Raw genomic sequence first — 16,978 nt, 5'->3', positions numbered from 1 at the left:
CAAGCATAAAAACAATTAACTGTGACCATTCAGTCTATTGTGAAGGTGATGGGCTTTCTTTCTGCATTATTTTAAACTAAACAATGTGCCTCTGATATATTTGTCACAGAGACATGTAACACAATAACCCTCTACTTATTCCATCATACTATTGTCTTCACCAAAATGGAGATAATAAAATTGCTGTTTACTTAAATTGTTGCTTAAACATTAGGTTTCAGTCTACAAATCAGCAACAGATTATAATAAAGAGATTTACTGATAATACACTTTACAATACTTCTCCCAAATGATGGGTATCTTTCCAAATCTTGGCTTTCTTTCTCTGCCAGATGCTGCTCTGTTTCAAACTCTCATGCTCTAGCCAAACAATATTCTTCCTGGTCGGCACTGAGTGCATATACATATACTAGGCATTCAACTGACCACAGTCCTGGGTTCCGACTTCTGGGCAGTCCACCAGACCAAATGCTTTATATTAATGAAAAACACCTACATACATTCCATTGCTGAAAGCTAAGAAATTCCATTAAAAAAGGTTAAACTCATTCCCTCACCTTGTAACAAGCTGTAAGTAAACAATATGTAAGAGGTGCTTCCAACAGGCGAGTGTATCTAATCTGTCAACAACTAATTAGCTGTTAAAGGGACAGGAGGAAACTGAATGCTAGTCTCGAGAACAACCAGGTACCCTCAATGATCCCACCATGTTGAAACAGAGGAACAAAGGAAAATGGTTGTAGCTGTTGGAAGCCAATCATCTCAGCCTCATTACATTACCACAGAAGGTCTTCATGGCAGCTTCCCAGCCCAACCACCTGCTGCTGCTACATCGATGACCTACCTCAGAAATTGACTTGTTTACCGATGATTGCACAGTGTTCAACTCCACTCATAGTTCCTTAGATAATGAAGAGTCTATGCCTGCATGCCAGAAGACATTCATGCCATCCAAATACCAGGCAATGAACATCACCAACAAAGGAGAAACTAACTATCTCCCATTGGCATTCAATAATTGACATTGCCACTGCTGAATCTCCAACCACCGGCATCCAAGGAGTCAAAATTGACCAGAAACTCAATTGAGCCAGCCATATAAATGCTGTAGCTACTACTGCAGGTCAGAGACTGGGTATTCTGCTATGAGCAATTCACCTTTTGACTTCCCAAAGCCTCAACACCACCTACAAGTTAAGTCTGAAAGTAGTAGTTTTTGAAATGTGTACAAGAGGACTTTCTTGATCAGTGTGCTTCCTGCCCAATGAGGAAGGAAACAGTGCTGGCTCTAGTTCGAGGGAACGAGGGAGGGCCAGTGGAGTACTTTTCAGTGGAAGAGCATTTGAATAACATTGATTATAATATCCTTAGGTTTAGAATAGCTATGGCAATGGACAAAAAACAATTTAGCATGAAAATACTTAACTAGAAGAGGGTTAATTTCAGTATGTTACATTGGAAAACTTCCCAGGTGGATTGGAATCATAAACAGGTTGGCAAAACACTTATGCAAGATCTTCATCATATTGGTCAGTGGAATGGATTATTGCACCACACACTACATAATAATTGAACAATGGGAGGTAAAGCCAGAACTGCATGAATGACTAAAGATCTAGAGATTAAAATGAAACAGAAAAAGGCACTTGACAAATAGAAGGTTGATAGAGGTAGAGGATAAAGGTAGAGAACCGAGCTGAATACAAGAAGTACAAATGAGATCTAAAACAGAAAGGAATAAAAGGGACAAAGAGAGTATGAGAATAGATTAGTGGCTAACAGAAAAAGGTACCCAAATTATTTTATAAACATATAAATAGAAAGCAAGTAGATTCAAAAAAGGTCATCTTGGCAAGGTAGAGAGCTTTGTGGTGGCACTGAATGACTAATTCACTAAAGAAGAGGAGGCAGGAGGTAATAATGGTACTAGATAAGAGTAATATAGGCACGCCTTCACGATGTAGACTTTTTAGAAAATTCATTCATGGGGTGTGGATATTGCTGGTCAGGCCAGCATTTATTACCCATCCCTAATTCAGAGGGCACTTAAGAGTCAACCACATTGCTGCAGGCCTGACTAAGAAAGGACAGCTGATTTCCTTCCCTAAAGGACATTAGTGAACCAGCTGGGTTTTTACAGACTTTTAGTGAATTAAAATTCCACCACCTGCCATGGCCCGGGTTCCCAGAGTATTATCCTGGGTCTCTGGATTACCAGTCCACGACAATACCACTACGCCATCACCTCCCCAACTGCAGCAGTTTAAGAGGATGGCCCACCATTGTGTTCACAAAGGCAGTTAGGGATGCACAATAACTGGCAGTCTTGCCAGCAATGCCCACGTTCCAAGAATGAGTTAAGGAAAACATCTGACGTGCATTCCAACCTCTTTGCAATATGGAAAGGGTGCCTTCTTCATCTGCATCAGCCTGGACACACACAACCTGGTACATTCTAAGATCTCTTTTTGCTCCTTATTTAGAGATCTCTGGAGAGTGAAGCTATTTTCTTGTTAAAAGGAAAGCAATATTTGCAATGATCAGAGAGCCAAGACCAAAGATAATCCTTTTGATTTCATTGGATTTGTGGATGACTAAACTTAATATTTCTGCACTGGGTTCCAAAAAGATTTCCTTGAAATTTACTGAGTTCACATTTTCAGTATCCTTCTGTTCAGCAGTGACTTCATTTATGGTAGAAATTAATTGTCCTATAAACTGTGAAAATGCTCTACAAATCTGAAACTACAATTTTGCTGTTTTTTTGTACAGCCATTTGTCATTGTTAAATCATTATTCTCCTTTGGATGACTATATAAATGTTCTATAAATTTAGTATAGGAGTGAAAAAAGAGTTTATTCATACAAGGTGCAATTATATAGAAGTTGGGATATAGAAATATCCCAACATATTTCACAGAGGACTATGCAAAAACATGTACCCTGAGCCAAAAGAAGAGTTATCAGCAGAGGTGACCAAAGGCTGGGCTGAAGAGGTGCATTTTAAAAGAAGGAGGCAGAAGTGGAAAGTTTGAGGAGGGAATGTCAAAGCAGGTCATCTAGGCAGTTAAAGGCTGAGTTGTCAATGACGGGGCAAAGGGTGGAGGTGGATGGAAAAGAAACCAAAGTCAGAGGATTGAAGAATCTGGAGGGGTGTGGTTGTAGCACTTGAGGAGTTTATAGAGAAAAAGATGGGGATTTTAAACGTAAGAATGAGAATTTCAAATTTGAGGCATTGGCAGGGACTGGGAGTCAATGTAAATCAGTGCACACAGGGAAGATAGGCAAGTGGAATTTGATGCAGAAGAAGATACAGACAGCAGAGTTTAAGATGAGCTCCAGTTTATGGAGAATGCAGGATGGAAGGCCGTTCAACATTTAGCTGGAGGGAATGGGATGAATGTGGATAATAAAAATTATTTTATTTGTTCCAAATTATTGATGATTTTTTTTTTCTTACTCATTGTGGAATGTCAGTGCAGGGAGTCAGCATGTAGTACCAAGTAAGTTTATGCTGTGGGTTAGATTTACAGTGAAATTCCTTCCATTCCAGGGATAATGATATAAAATTGGACAGTGGGGAGAATGTTCTGGATGCACAAAGCCAATATTACATTTCACTTCACATGCAGAGTTTACAATGAGTTTGTTGGGGGAAAATCTCTTAGTTTGGCATTCAATAATACTAGACAAATATTTTAAAAGTACAAGGTGAGTAATTTTAATAGAATGCGGGTGTAGTTAGTATTTGAACACTCTGGGGTCCGATTTCAAATAGTACAAGCTGTCTATTTTATTATTACAGGGTAAATATTTAAGTATTACAAGGAAAAAATACTAACAATATGTTTAAGTGTTTCTAGTACTACAAGAAAATATTTTAACACTTAAACACATGGGGTGATTATTTTAAATAGTGTGTGGACACAGGCCCATGAGGAGCTGAATGAGATCTGAACAAACTTATTGTAGCAGGTGTCACTCCAGTTGAACTCAAGGTCAAATCCCAGAGGTGGATGGATAACATAACTCATTACTTCTCCCCAAGGCACTATCCAGGGACAAAGCAGTCCGCTTGATCAGCAGCCTGTCCTCCATCTTAAAGATGCGCTTCCTCCACCATTGGCACTCTGCGACTGCAGTGTGTACCACCTAAAGGAGGAGCTGCAGCAGCCAGCCAAGACTTTTTCAATACCACCTCACAAACCAACCACGTAGAAGGACAATCACAACAAGTGCATGGAAACACCAACACTTCCAAGCTCCCCACTGACTTACATGCCACTCCAGCTTGGACATGTATCGCCTTTCCTTCAACGTCACTGGGTCAAAATCCTGAAACTCCCTCCCCAGTCGCACTGTGGGAGTACCGTCATCACATGGGCTGCAGTCAGAGATGAGCAATAAATGCTGGTCTTGTTAGTGACACCCACATACCAAGAATTCATAAAGAAAGGTTGTTCAAGCATGCTAAGCCATCAGGATTCCCCTGTTCAAACTCAACCCGCTGATCAGTTTTAGAAATGTGATTCTTTTAATTAAAAAATGTGGAGATTGCTTAAATATGGGTTAAGACATGCATTCTCAATGATCAATAGCAATCATAAATCTGTTCACCCAAATACTTTCAAATCAGCACAGGAGTTTGTTTTTACCTCTAATGACATCTCACATTCCAGCTGCCTAATGGCAATGTTTATGAAGATGATTTTTGTTTAACTTGAAATGTGTAGAAAGTATATTTTCTTGCTTTAGGCTATAGTATGACGTTGTTACTTATTAAGGTTCATCACCAGTAAAAGTGCCACGTCAATTTATCATCATTTGTAACACTGTGATACAGAGCCACTTTCATACTTGCCAGCTGTGCACATAGTATACATACAGTTCAGAGGCAATCAAGAAATCTTTCGCAGAACAAACTGACACAGTTCATACTAATTCAAAGCTGCAGCGTCAAGGCAAAATGAATAGTATTTCAGCACCAAATAAATTAAAATCATCCTGTAACTGTCAGGAGATGACTGATTTGATTTTTAACCTGCCCTCTGGAGCAGGTGCCCAAAGTCAGTGTGGTTCTTTTTGGCATGTGTATGTCAGGGGAGTGACTGCAATTTTAGCTTGGTTGTCAGGAAGATATAATAATGTTATTGGAATTTATTGTAAAATAGTTATGTGTGTGTGAGAGAGAGAGAGACAAAGAGAGAGTGAGTGAGTGTGAGAGAGAGTGTGAGAGTGAGTGAGTGCGTGAGAGAGTGAGAGTGTGCGCGCACGTGGGAGAGAGAGAGAGAAAAAAAAAGAGTGAGAGACTTAACTGGATTAAAGGCAGCTGGTCTGAAGGCTTTGATGTCTTAGAATATGAGTTGAGTTTGAAATGTTAAATGGGTAAACACGGGGGGAAGTTTAGAATGTAAGGTGTAAAAGAACATTTGCACTTTTAAATAAACCAGACTAGATTGTTTTCAAAGGGGGGGTAAAATATGTCACCCAGCCAGGTGAAATTTAGAAACAGTGGACAGAATCTTCTGTTCAGCGAGCGGGGATGGGGCCTGCTCGCGACACCGGGCGCACATCCCGACATCACCCCGCATCATTTGGATTTTCAGGCCGGCGGCCTATTAAGGCCATTAGAAAACTAATTGAAATGATTAGTGTACCTGCCCGTCTAATCTCAAGGTTGGTGGACAGGGCGGGAGCCCAGGCGGGCTTCTGAAAAAGCCTGAAACCTCATCCACAGGTGGGATGAAATCTCATGAGTGATTTAAAAAAGAACTCAGAATACTTCAAAATAAAAGTTATGAGCATGTCCCAACTCATGTGACAGTGTTACATGAGGGGACATGGCAGCAAAATTTTTCTCTCATCTTTATTTGAAGTTTCAAATCTGAGCCGATCTCCCTGATGCAGCACTTTGCCTCAGGGAGACCTGTGCGTTCTTTCACGCGCACTCCCGGCTCAGAGAATTCTCTGCCACCTGCACAGGGAGCACATCGCGCTTCCTGATGGATGTCACGCTGGGCAGGCCTTAATTGGCCTGCACACATAAAATGGCAGCGTGTCCCCAACCGGGGGCACTGATCGGGAACCCACTCGCGCCCGCTCCCGCATATCCCTCCCAACAGGGGGAAAATGTTGGCCAGTGTGTTTATTTTTCCCAAAGGTTACTGGTAAAATTGGTACTATAATAATTTTTTATGGTCAGGGAGGTGAAGTCTAAAGGCAAAGTGAAACAATGGGAATTTGCATTCAAAGGGGAAAATGTGTATAAAGGAGAGAAGGCTGTGTGAAAAGGCAGGCATTTTAAGATCTAACAAATGTGAAAAGCCTTCAGCTTCTATGACTCAAGTTGCTGTCTACAACGAACTGAAATTCAGAAAACTCACTCTAAATTGGATTGTTCAGGCTATCATGCTTCTTTGCCTGGGTCTTTTAAAATCTTTGTTGCCTTAACAGTGGTGTAACTGGGAGTCAGATTAATTAGGGGATTTAGAAGTTATTATAGTAGTAATTTGCATGTGCTAAAACCATTTCTCTTATTACTCAACGTTTAATCTAGTTTTTTAAAAACCTAGAAAGCTCGGTGGTTTTATTACAACTGAAGTCAAAGCCCACATATCAAAACATACAAATTGAAAAATAGTTACAGCAGTTGTCTCAAGTTTCCCTCTGGGATTTGAACAACTCAGCATTTACCATCGGCTGTGCCATAACATAGTGGACTGAGCAGGAAGCAGCAGTGATTTACCCACCAAGTCTACCCAGAGATACAGCAGAGCAACATCAAAAGATTCCCAAAAAGTTACGTTTTTGTAGCTCAAAAGAACTTATCTTCCGCAGAAGCCACTTCTTCTGTTTCATGGACAGAAAGGCATGACAGAGGATAATTTAAACACCACATTCTTCAGTGCCAATTGTTATACAGGCTACACTTAACTCAAAGTACTTCATTCAAATTATCTGACAATTCCAATTTTAAGTATCTGAATTAAGTTGTGTTCAGCTCAAGCAATATTCCTCACCACAGAGATTCCTTTACAAATGTGATTTCTTCTATTATAAGAGTGTCACTCAAATCAGATTCACATTGTACTTGCATCTCCTAACGCTGTCTTCACAGTTCAAGATGGATGGCTTGATTTCATCATACTTTTTCCACTGGTTTCTGCATTTTTAAGACAGAGGTCATGTCCTTTCTCAGGCTTTGTTTCTTCGATGAAAATGATTAACTTCCGATTCTGAAGACCAGTTGCGAAGAGAAGCCTGCTCACGCAATTTTATTGGTCTTGAAATAGTTATTTTCCTCTGATAGTTTCACCTTCTTTACTAAGGATTATGAATTATCACTGCCATTTTACATTTTCATATGTCATGTAGTCATTTCTAACCAGCAACATGCAAGAGAGATCTGGAAGTGTTCTGTCCCCCAAGAACTTGTCTTTAGCTCCTGCACCTCTAAGAAACTGATGCATGTGGTGGAATTTCACCAGCAATTGCGCACATACAAATTTCAGTATTGTTCCCTATTTCACCACAAGCAGCTACAGGTGATTCCTGAGATCTGACACATTGAAGGTTTTACACCTTTTATAAGTTATAACAGTCTAGAAGTTAAGCGCTGACCAAATTAAAGAATAAAAACATAGTTTGCTCGAATGAGATTTCTTTACTAATTTAACACTGGCTTCAAAATGTAGTAAGCCTTCAACAGCTCCTAACAACAATTATAATTTCTGCGGTGCAGTCATGAACGCTTGCTGTTGAATCAAAGAACATGATCAGTGAGAAGCAAAGACAAGATGAAATGATGTTTTTGCTGTATACTCCAGTCCAATGATATTAAGAATCAAATAAGCAAATTGAATATTAATTTCTTTATGCATCAAAAATACATTTTTGATGTGTTACAGCAGTTGGCCACACTCTACATCACCACATCACTGCACCAATGGCTGAACAATTTCATGAACACTAATAATTTCATTAACTGTAAGGCAAAGTATGATTTTAACAAAGCAGAGTTAGATTGCAGCAGAGCGATTAACTAATTATGTCAATGTATGTTCCTTTCACAGACTGAAACCTTGAAAGCCAATAGAAAGAAAAACGATAATACCTCATTACAATGTCACTTCTACAGCTATAATACAGTGAAGGAATCAATAAAACCCTCAACTGTTTTTCAGCTTTGTCTGACAACAGTAATCAACGTAACATGTTCAGGTTCCAACACACACACTGCCTTTCATTTATTAGCACCATGCCTTTTCTCAGCCGTTAGCTATCTCATCGCTTGTCTTCACCCCCCCTAGCCCCTCCCTCCCGCACTTCGAATACAGAGCAGCCTTGAAATGACTACATAGGATATAATTAAATTCCTTTCACTATTTTAATTAAAACAGTAAACCATTTAATATAAACAGATTAACATCTCAGTGAGCGGAGTGGGGAAAATATTTTATACCAACATATTAAGCAATCGTCCAGTAGCAAAGTTTCATAACCAATGTCTAACCGGCCAAAATGGATGAGGTGGCTAAAAGTTGTCTATTCCCTATGTGCAGGTGCCAGCTTATTAATGACCAGGAAAGAACGTGCTAAACCTCTGCCATATTATTGTGAGGATGTTTACTAATGCAGTAGGCCTCCATTCCATATCTCTGGGTTTCTGCAAACCAAAGGACTGGACATCAGGTGCATACAGCAGGGGCTGCCAGGATCAGTAAAGGAAAGACCCAAAGCTTTGGATGAAAAGAACAAATACAATTGGATTTTCACAGAGTCAGGCCAACTCTGGAGGCCTCTAAAAATGACAGACCTGGGTGCACAAGTCCCGCCCCATTTGCCAGCAGGGGTTTGGGGGGGGGCGGGGGGGGAGGGGGTTGGACAAGGTTGGATGAGAATCATACCGGCAAAAAAATCAAATTCAGAAATTAGTGCTGAGTTCAAACAGACCCCATTTCTGCTTTTCCAGGGGCCTGAACCCAAATGAGTCATGGGTTGATGGAGAAGACCTAAACAGACCTTAGCCGCCCTTCAAGAGCATATAAGTGTCATGGTCTGAAGTTAGTTAAATCCCCAGCCTTTTAAATATGGAAAATAAACTGGTCTGCAGCTGTCAAATAGAGTAAAAACACACACAAATAGGTGCTGCTGGAGTACATTGATTGACAGGCTATCTGGTGTAGCTTAGAAAAAAATTACCATCTGTTCTTGAAGTTTCAATAGACTTCATTGTTGATATTTTCCAAGGGCCGTTATTATAACTGAGCCCATTAGAACACTTAGCTGAGTTTCAAAACCACTCATTTCAGCAGAGGGTTTGAATTTACACTTGACTGACAGTTTTAGGAGGCCATTAAAGTCTTTGAACTGGTTAGTTTTTATAACAGATTGACCACTTGAGGGGATTTAAAATCTGTGAATTGGGTTTCATGAGTGATTTTCTTACCCCACTATCAAGTGTATATGAACGAGAGCTCTCCTAGATTGAACTTTATTTTTTTCATCACCACATGGCTTCTGAGGTCTGCCCGTAATAGATACTGGGTGAATAGCTATGGAGGTAGCATGAGGGTGGGGGGCTATGAGATGAAATGGAGGTTGTACGGGGAAATGAGGAGGGCTGGAGAGGGCATGAGGTTATGGGCATGAGGTGGCATGGAGAGTGTGTGGGTGTGGAGTTGGCATGAGGGTATGAGGGGGCATGGGAGGTGGGTGAGGTTGAGGGGTGAGGGTGAGAGAGCATAACAGCTGGTTATGGAACTGGGCCAAAGACTCAGAGAACCGAGGTGGGCCTTCTAACCAGCCTACCATGGCACTCGTCCACTTCTGTGGCACCTCCGAACTCCCTCTGGAGGTGGCAGGCCTGACCCAAACATGCCCCTGCCTTTGGGGTGAAAATCATGCAGGAGTCGTTTTCCTGGCGGTGGGTTTGCAGAGTCGGGAGATTTCCTGACATGAGCTTCCAGCCTCCAAGGCAAAAATCCAAAACTCTCTGTCTGTGACAGAAACAGAAATGCGTCTTTTCCTGGCTAAGCTTCTTTAACTCATACATAGAAGCATTGGTGGCAAATTAAACCTCCAAAAGCACACTTAACTTGGGTGTAATGTTAAAATCTGAATCTCAACCCAAACGACCCCCAATCACCACTTCCAGTTTTAACGGACGAGGACTGGGGTGTGCGCAGCTAACTCACTCGCAGTGGTTGGTTGGCAATTTAAACACTATAAAGAGGATGTATGTCTCATATTTAACCTCACAATTGTGTCACAACTGTCACACAATTTTAAAGTTAACCCTAGCCAGCTGAGTTTTCCAGGCCTCATAAAACCCACCAGTTAAAGGGAGGTAAGGACTACTAGATCCATGAGTCATGTCTTTCCATTTACCTGTTGGATCCAGTATGCCTTCTTCACCCAACCCCCATGACTGGACACACCTCTGGGCCTTGCAATCTCCTCCACAAGACCTTTGACCTCCAAAGGACCCCGACCCTGATCTCCCATCACCCTATAGCTTCCAATCTCCACTCCCCCCTGACCCTGGCCTTCCCAAAAGGTCCCAGCTCCATACTCATCCCCTGCTCCAGCCTCTCCAGCTTCAGACTCTTAGCCTTCCCAACAGGTTGAAACCTCTCTCTGATGTCCTGTGGCTCCGGACTCCAATCACCCACCTCTCACTTCCCCGATTTTCTATGACTCCTCTCCACTCTCACACCGCCATTAAATTCAGCAGAACCCCTGAGAAATCCATTCTTCCAGGTTTCCCAGCCTCAAACCAGCACCCACCCTCCCCAACCCCAACTTCAACGTCTGAGTTAACAGCCAGTTGGTTGTAATTATAGGGCGTCCTCCATAGCCTTAATCTTTACCACTGCAAACAATTAGAAACTGCCACCACACAATTTTTATGTGAACACCTGGAACTCAGTCATAAGTCAAGTATGTATTTGAATGATCTCATAGACTTGGGGTTAGCAAACCTTTTTACATGAAGAGCCCATTTAAAAAGATCTGCCTAAAGTAAAAATTATTAGGAGATACAGGGTGAAAATTCAGCATTTCTAATAGTTGGAATTTATGCATCAACAGAGAAAAATTGAAATTAAAATATACCTAATTAAATTATTTTTAAAATTTTTATTTCTTTTCTATAATTTTTTTCAGTAAAGTCATCTTTGAAATAAATTTAAACATGAGATGCATAGAATTAAGACAATTTTTTTGGGCTACTGATTTTCGTGATAAAAAAAGCTTCTAATAGCACATTTAGAATAGTTTAGCATCTCAGCTGTATTTGAAATAATAGTGGTCGCAACTACAAAATATGTTCCTTGAATCAAAGACAGTATTTATAACTATGTGTAACTATACCATTCAAACACGTTTATTTAGAGCATGATGAAGTTTTTTTGCAAAGTAATAATTGGAAACCGTTAAGTGCAGCTTAACAATTGTCCTTTTATGCCCATATTAAAAATGTGGCTCTTACTTTTCTTGACTTTATTTTTTAAGCATTTTCCATAATAATGCGATCCAACTGGAAAAGGTTGGGAGCTGCAAATGAGATATTAAAGCATGGCAGGGGGCAGACCCCTGTCCTAGACTATACAAAACTAAATGCAATTTAAATTCAGAACACATAAAATGACCAGTATGCACATAATCTCAATCCATGCACATGGATAAATCATCTTTTTGCTCATGAGAGTTATCAAAATGGATTAGACTGTTTCCACACTGCATAATATTTAGTAGCTTAAAAATGTCCTGTCTACGTGCTTCATATAAAGCTTGAGCTACAAGGAATAATGAAAGAAGCTAAAGAGCGTTGTAAGAAAATATACACTTTTGCAGTAACATCTCAAATGCACCTTGATTTATTTCAAACACTCACCATCTGAATAGGTTTCTTGCGAAGGTCTCTTTCCGTCACTAGTTTCTCCTGCTCTGTGACATAAAGACCCTTCTGCGCAAGAGCCTGTACAACTGCATCATGCCCCAGCAATGGTTTGGCAGCATCACTCTTCAAAATCAGGCTCCCAGCACGACAGTATAGGTCAGCAGAAAGAAGCAGGTTGACTACAGGTGGCTTGATGTGTTCCTGTTCATACTGGTCTGTGTAAAATGGTTCTCTAAGTTCCTCTGGTACGTGATCTTAAAAAAAGCAAAAAGCAATCAAGTCAGAATGCTGTGCATGCAGCATGTTAGAAAACTGGAAATCATTTTATTTTGCAACCAGAATTTTTTTTATTCTATTATTTATATTTATTTTATTATTGTTGAACACAATATTCTCTATAGCACTTATTAAAGCCTTCTCTTTACAACGAAATAAATAATATCTCACTCTCTTTAATGCTCTGTTCAGAATTGTTATGAAATCCAAGTTATAATGAAAAGCACTTCAACAAAAGTAGTGCATCTTATTGCGCCTATTTTTTAATTATTACATTTTAGCGTGTGTAGTATCAGGCTGCTGGATACCTGAGGATCATATCAAATTGATATTGTGCTAAAATGTACATCGATCACTTAAGAACTTAACCCTGCTGAAAAAAAGGACACAATTACCAGTATCAGTTCAATAAGTTGTGCAATCCAGAAAATTCAGTTGAAAGTTGGAGCATACAGTTTTGCAGCATGAAAAGAGACTATTCAGCCCATTATGCTGTGCTAGCTCTGAGAGAGTAACCACTCAGACCCACTCCTCTGCCCTTTCCTAATAAGTTACCTTTCCAGATTTTTTTTTTCCAAATTTATCTTCATTTTAAAAGTAACTGTAGATTCTGTTTCCACCGCTGTTTCTGGTTCAGTATTCCATACCCTAACAACATTCCGTTTTAACCAAAAAAAAATCCCAAGCATTTCTTTTGGTGACAAGCTTAGATTTATGATGATAAACTGAGATTTTTAACCTCATATCCTTCATCTGGGAATAAGAAAGCATGCCAGAGGATCTTAGGGACTCTGTGGGCGCAATTACATTCAAGAAAGGAAACAAGTCCAATTGTGCAGGGGAGTCTTCCAGCTGTCTGCCACAAGGAAGATCATTGCAAGGATCCTCCTCAACTGCCTCTTCCCAGTGGCCAAGGAACTCCTTCCAGCGGCACATTGCAGTTTTCGCCAATCAAGGCACCACAGACATGATCTTCACTGCCCAGCAAATTCAAAAAAAGGGAATGGTACAGCACCAACCTCTGTACATGGCCTTTTTCAACCTCCAAAAAGCCTTTGACTCTGTCAAACATGAAGGCTTATGGAGTAGCCTTCTCAAATTTGATGGGCCTCAGAAATTTGTTGCCAGTCTCTGCTTGCTCCGCAATGAGATTCAAGCCATGCTCCTCACCAATGGAACCACCACAAACCCTATCTCAGTGAAAACTGGGGTCAAACAAGGCTGTGTCGTTGCTCTTATCTGTTTTCCTCGCTGCAATACTGCATCTCATCTCCAGCAAATTACCCTCAGAACAGGTGGGAAACTGTTCAGCCCATGCCACCTTCAATCCAAAACCAAAACCACTCCAGCCTTAGTCACAGAGGTGTGCGTGCTCATTCAGAAACGGAACTCCAGCCCATTGTCAACTCCTTTTCGAAGCATATGAGAAAACGGACCTTTCACTAGACACCCAGAAAAATGAAGTCCTCTTCCAAGCAGTAAAATGCCTTCCCCCTGTCGATTAACATGAATGGCATGACCCTGGAAAACGTGAGCCAATTTCCATATCTTGGGATCGTCTTCTCAACAAAGGCAGGCATAGACAACAAAATTCATCATCGCCTCCAGCCCAGCCTTCATCCAACTGAGGAAAACAGTACTTGAGGGCCAGGATCTCAAATCTGAGATGAAGGTCACAGTTTACCAGGCAACAGGGGTCCTTTATACATTCATTCACGGGATGTGGACGTCGTTGGCTAAGCCAGCATTTGTTGCCCATCCCAAATTGCCCTTGAGAAGGCGGTAGTGAGCTGCCTTCACGAACTGCTGTAGTCCACATGGTGTAGGTACACCCACAGTGCTGTTAGGAAGGGAGTTCCAGGATTTTAACCCAGCGACAGTGAAGGACTGCAATATATTTCCAAGTCAGGATGATCAGTGACTTGGAGGGGAACTTCCAAGTGGTGGTGTTCCCATGTGTCTGTTGTCTTTGTCCTTCTACATGGTAGTGGTCATGGGTTTGGAAGGTGCTGGTGGATACTTGGTGGATTCCTGCAGTGCATCTTGTAGATGGTACACACTGCTGCCACTGTGCATCAGTGGTGGAGGGAGTGAATGTTTGTGGATGGGGTGCCAATCAAGTGGCTGCTTTGTCCTGGATGGTGTCAAGCTTCTTGAGTGTTGTGGGAGCTGTATTCATCCAAGCAAATGGAGAGTGTTCCATCGCACTCCTGACTCAAGCCATGTGGATGGTGGGCACGCTTTGGGGGGGGGTCAGAAGGTGAGTTACTTGTGCACCTATATGCTTCAGAAACTTGGAAAACCTACAGCAGGCATTTTAAAGCACTGGAGAAGTACCACCATTGATGCCTTGGCAAGATCCTTCAAATCCAGTAGCAAGAAAGTGATCGAACAAGAGCGTTCCCTCCCAGGTAACTTGCCCAGCATCAAAGTGCTAATCACTCAAAACCAGCTCCTCTGGAAAGGACATGTCATTCATATGCCTGACACCAGACTCCTGAAGCAACTGCTGTACTCAGAATTCAGTTACGGCAGGAGACTCGTAGGAGGACAGCGGAAACTCTTTAGGGATGTCCTCAAAACATTCCTGCAGAGGTCAAACATACCCGTTGACTCATGGGAGGCTCTGGCTTGTGACCGACCAAAATGGAGAAGGCTCATTTGGGAAGGCACCCAACACACCATTAAACTTCAACATCATGAACATGCAGAGGCAAAGTCGAGGTATTGGAAGGAGCACACGCACTTCCAAACAACCAATCTACCCAAGCCCTAAAGCACCACTGCTCGGCATGTGGCAGAGTCTGCAAATTGCACACTGGACTTATCAGCCATCTCAGAACTCATCAACTAGAATGGAAGCAAGTCATCTTCAATCCCGAGGGACTGCCTAAGAAGAAGGCACCTCTAGTTACTGAATCACTGACCAGTGGAAACGTTTTTCCCTAGTAACTGTCAAAGCCTTTCATTATCTTAACCAGCTTAATTAGATCTCCTCTGAATCTTCTCAATGCAAATGAAAAAAATCCAGTTTCTTCTTTTGACTAAAGCTTATCATCCCAAGCAGTGTCTTAGTGAATCACTTCTGCACCATCTCCGTGGCTTTGACATCCTTTCCAAAGCAGGTCACACAAAACTAGAACTAATTTTCTAACTCTGGGCTGAACAATAAATTCTACAGAAATGAAGTTATCTAACCTTTGTTATTACATCCAATGACCAAGTTTATAAAAGCCTATGATCTCATTTCTATATAATCTCTTATTTATAATGTATATAAAAAGAGGGATAAACATGTCAAACTTTTATTCTTGTTATTAAGCAGACAATGTGGTAGAAATCACCATCCTCTGTGGAGCACTGCAAAGGAATAGAATGCTACAGAAAACTTTACAAGAAATCATAAACTCATGAGATCAAGCAAAAGTTTAAAGTTTCTTGAATCACAGTTAACTGTTTCACTAACCCTTGTTTGGGGAGAAAGGTTAAATACAGCTCCTTTAAATAATGTTTAAAAAGAACCAATTCTATTCCATCCTCGCAGCTGTCAGAAACTCCAAACTAGTGAAGCCTTTTATTAAAAAAAACAAACACAAAGGTCAATGAACAAAAGTAGTGCATCATGTTTTGAGATAAATGATGACCACTTACAACATGATTCCATATCCATTGGAAGATCATAGATGAAAACTTCACAAATCTCATTTCAACAGAATGTAAGTTTGTTTTTCAGAAACAATATATCTTCCAATTATGACAAAGCATTTGATCTAAGCCATATTGCTCACTGCTTTACTTGACAGGGCACAATTCCAAATTGGTGCTGTTGGAAAATGGTTTAGCCTCCGAGAATCATTTCAGTTAACCTTAGCTCCTCAATCAAAAGAACTGGTGTGTAATGCACTTTGTGACCTAAACCAAACACTGCAGATACCTGAGTACACTTTGCTTACAAATACAGTAAAGATGAAATGACACTCAGAACTAACCATACAGAAACACCACATTATGGAGCAATATAACTATATTTAAATGATACACAAACTATCAGAATAACTGCTATTATCCAGCATTGACACTGAAGCCACATCGTAAGGTACCCAATTTGTTCCTGAAATACATTTCTTCTTTTCCTGATGCTCCATACATCCCCAAAACTTATGTTCAGTTTTAATGTCACTATTTTTAATTAACCTATTTTTTTTTAAAAGATCGCAAATTCTTTCATTTCTTCCTCAGGGTCTATCTCCATCCCAGGCAATTTTGCTGGATCACATTGACTGCAATTAAGGGAACAAGCAGGCAAAGTATGATAGGCTGTGAATGAGAAAAGTGCATTTAGCGCACTTAAGCTTTACCCTTCCAGTATTCTAACTCTTCCATTATAGCATCCAGCTGGACTTTAAACGAGTTTTTGTTTCCAAAATTACATTGCCAAATTACTCAATTTATCATTCTTTGGGTGAAGAGGCCTGACCAACACCTCTGCTTTAAAATTTATTTTCTCTGTTTTTATTGTCCCGACATACTTAAAGTAATAATTCCATCCTGGTGACTCTGATATTAGCTCCAGAAGGAGGGCCATGAGATTTGCATGACATTAACTCTCGCCTCCAAGTTTTCTTCACTCCATTATAGAGGACGCTTGCCAGCTACTGTTCACCCACTCAGCATTGGGAAGAAACCAAGCACACCAAAGTAGAGAAAAGCTAAACCAACCAGCCACTTTGTGGCAATGTAAGGTGACCCGCTCATACCCGGTTCCACTCCACTACGGTTAATCTGGTAATTTATTTATTC

The 16,978-nt window shown here is 40.7% G+C and overlaps 1 protein-coding gene across 2 annotated transcripts in view; it reads right to left on the bottom strand.

Annotated features, from left to right (window-relative positions):
- Window positions 1-16,978, bottom strand: part of camsap2a (calmodulin regulated spectrin-associated protein family, member 2a) — a 188,451-nt gene that overhangs the window by 160,664 nt on the left and 10,809 nt on the right. The window contains exon 2 of one of the 2 annotated variants that reach the window (XM_041208046.1): window positions 11,897-12,156. In XM_041208046.1, coding sequence (XP_041063980.1) covers window positions 11,897-12,156 — 260 coding nt within the window. Of the gene's footprint in view, window positions 1-11,896; window positions 12,157-16,978 lie in introns of those variants that run through there. The other variant, XM_041208047.1, reaches the window with a different exon arrangement.

This window comes from Carcharodon carcharias, chromosome 16 (assembly GCF_017639515.1).
Source record: "Carcharodon carcharias isolate sCarCar2 chromosome 16, sCarCar2.pri, whole genome shotgun sequence".
NCBI lineage: Eukaryota > Metazoa > Chordata > Chondrichthyes > Lamniformes > Lamnidae > Carcharodon > Carcharodon carcharias.
The sequence above is the reverse complement of the archived record's forward strand: the minus strand, read 5'-3'. Positions and strand labels throughout refer to the sequence as shown.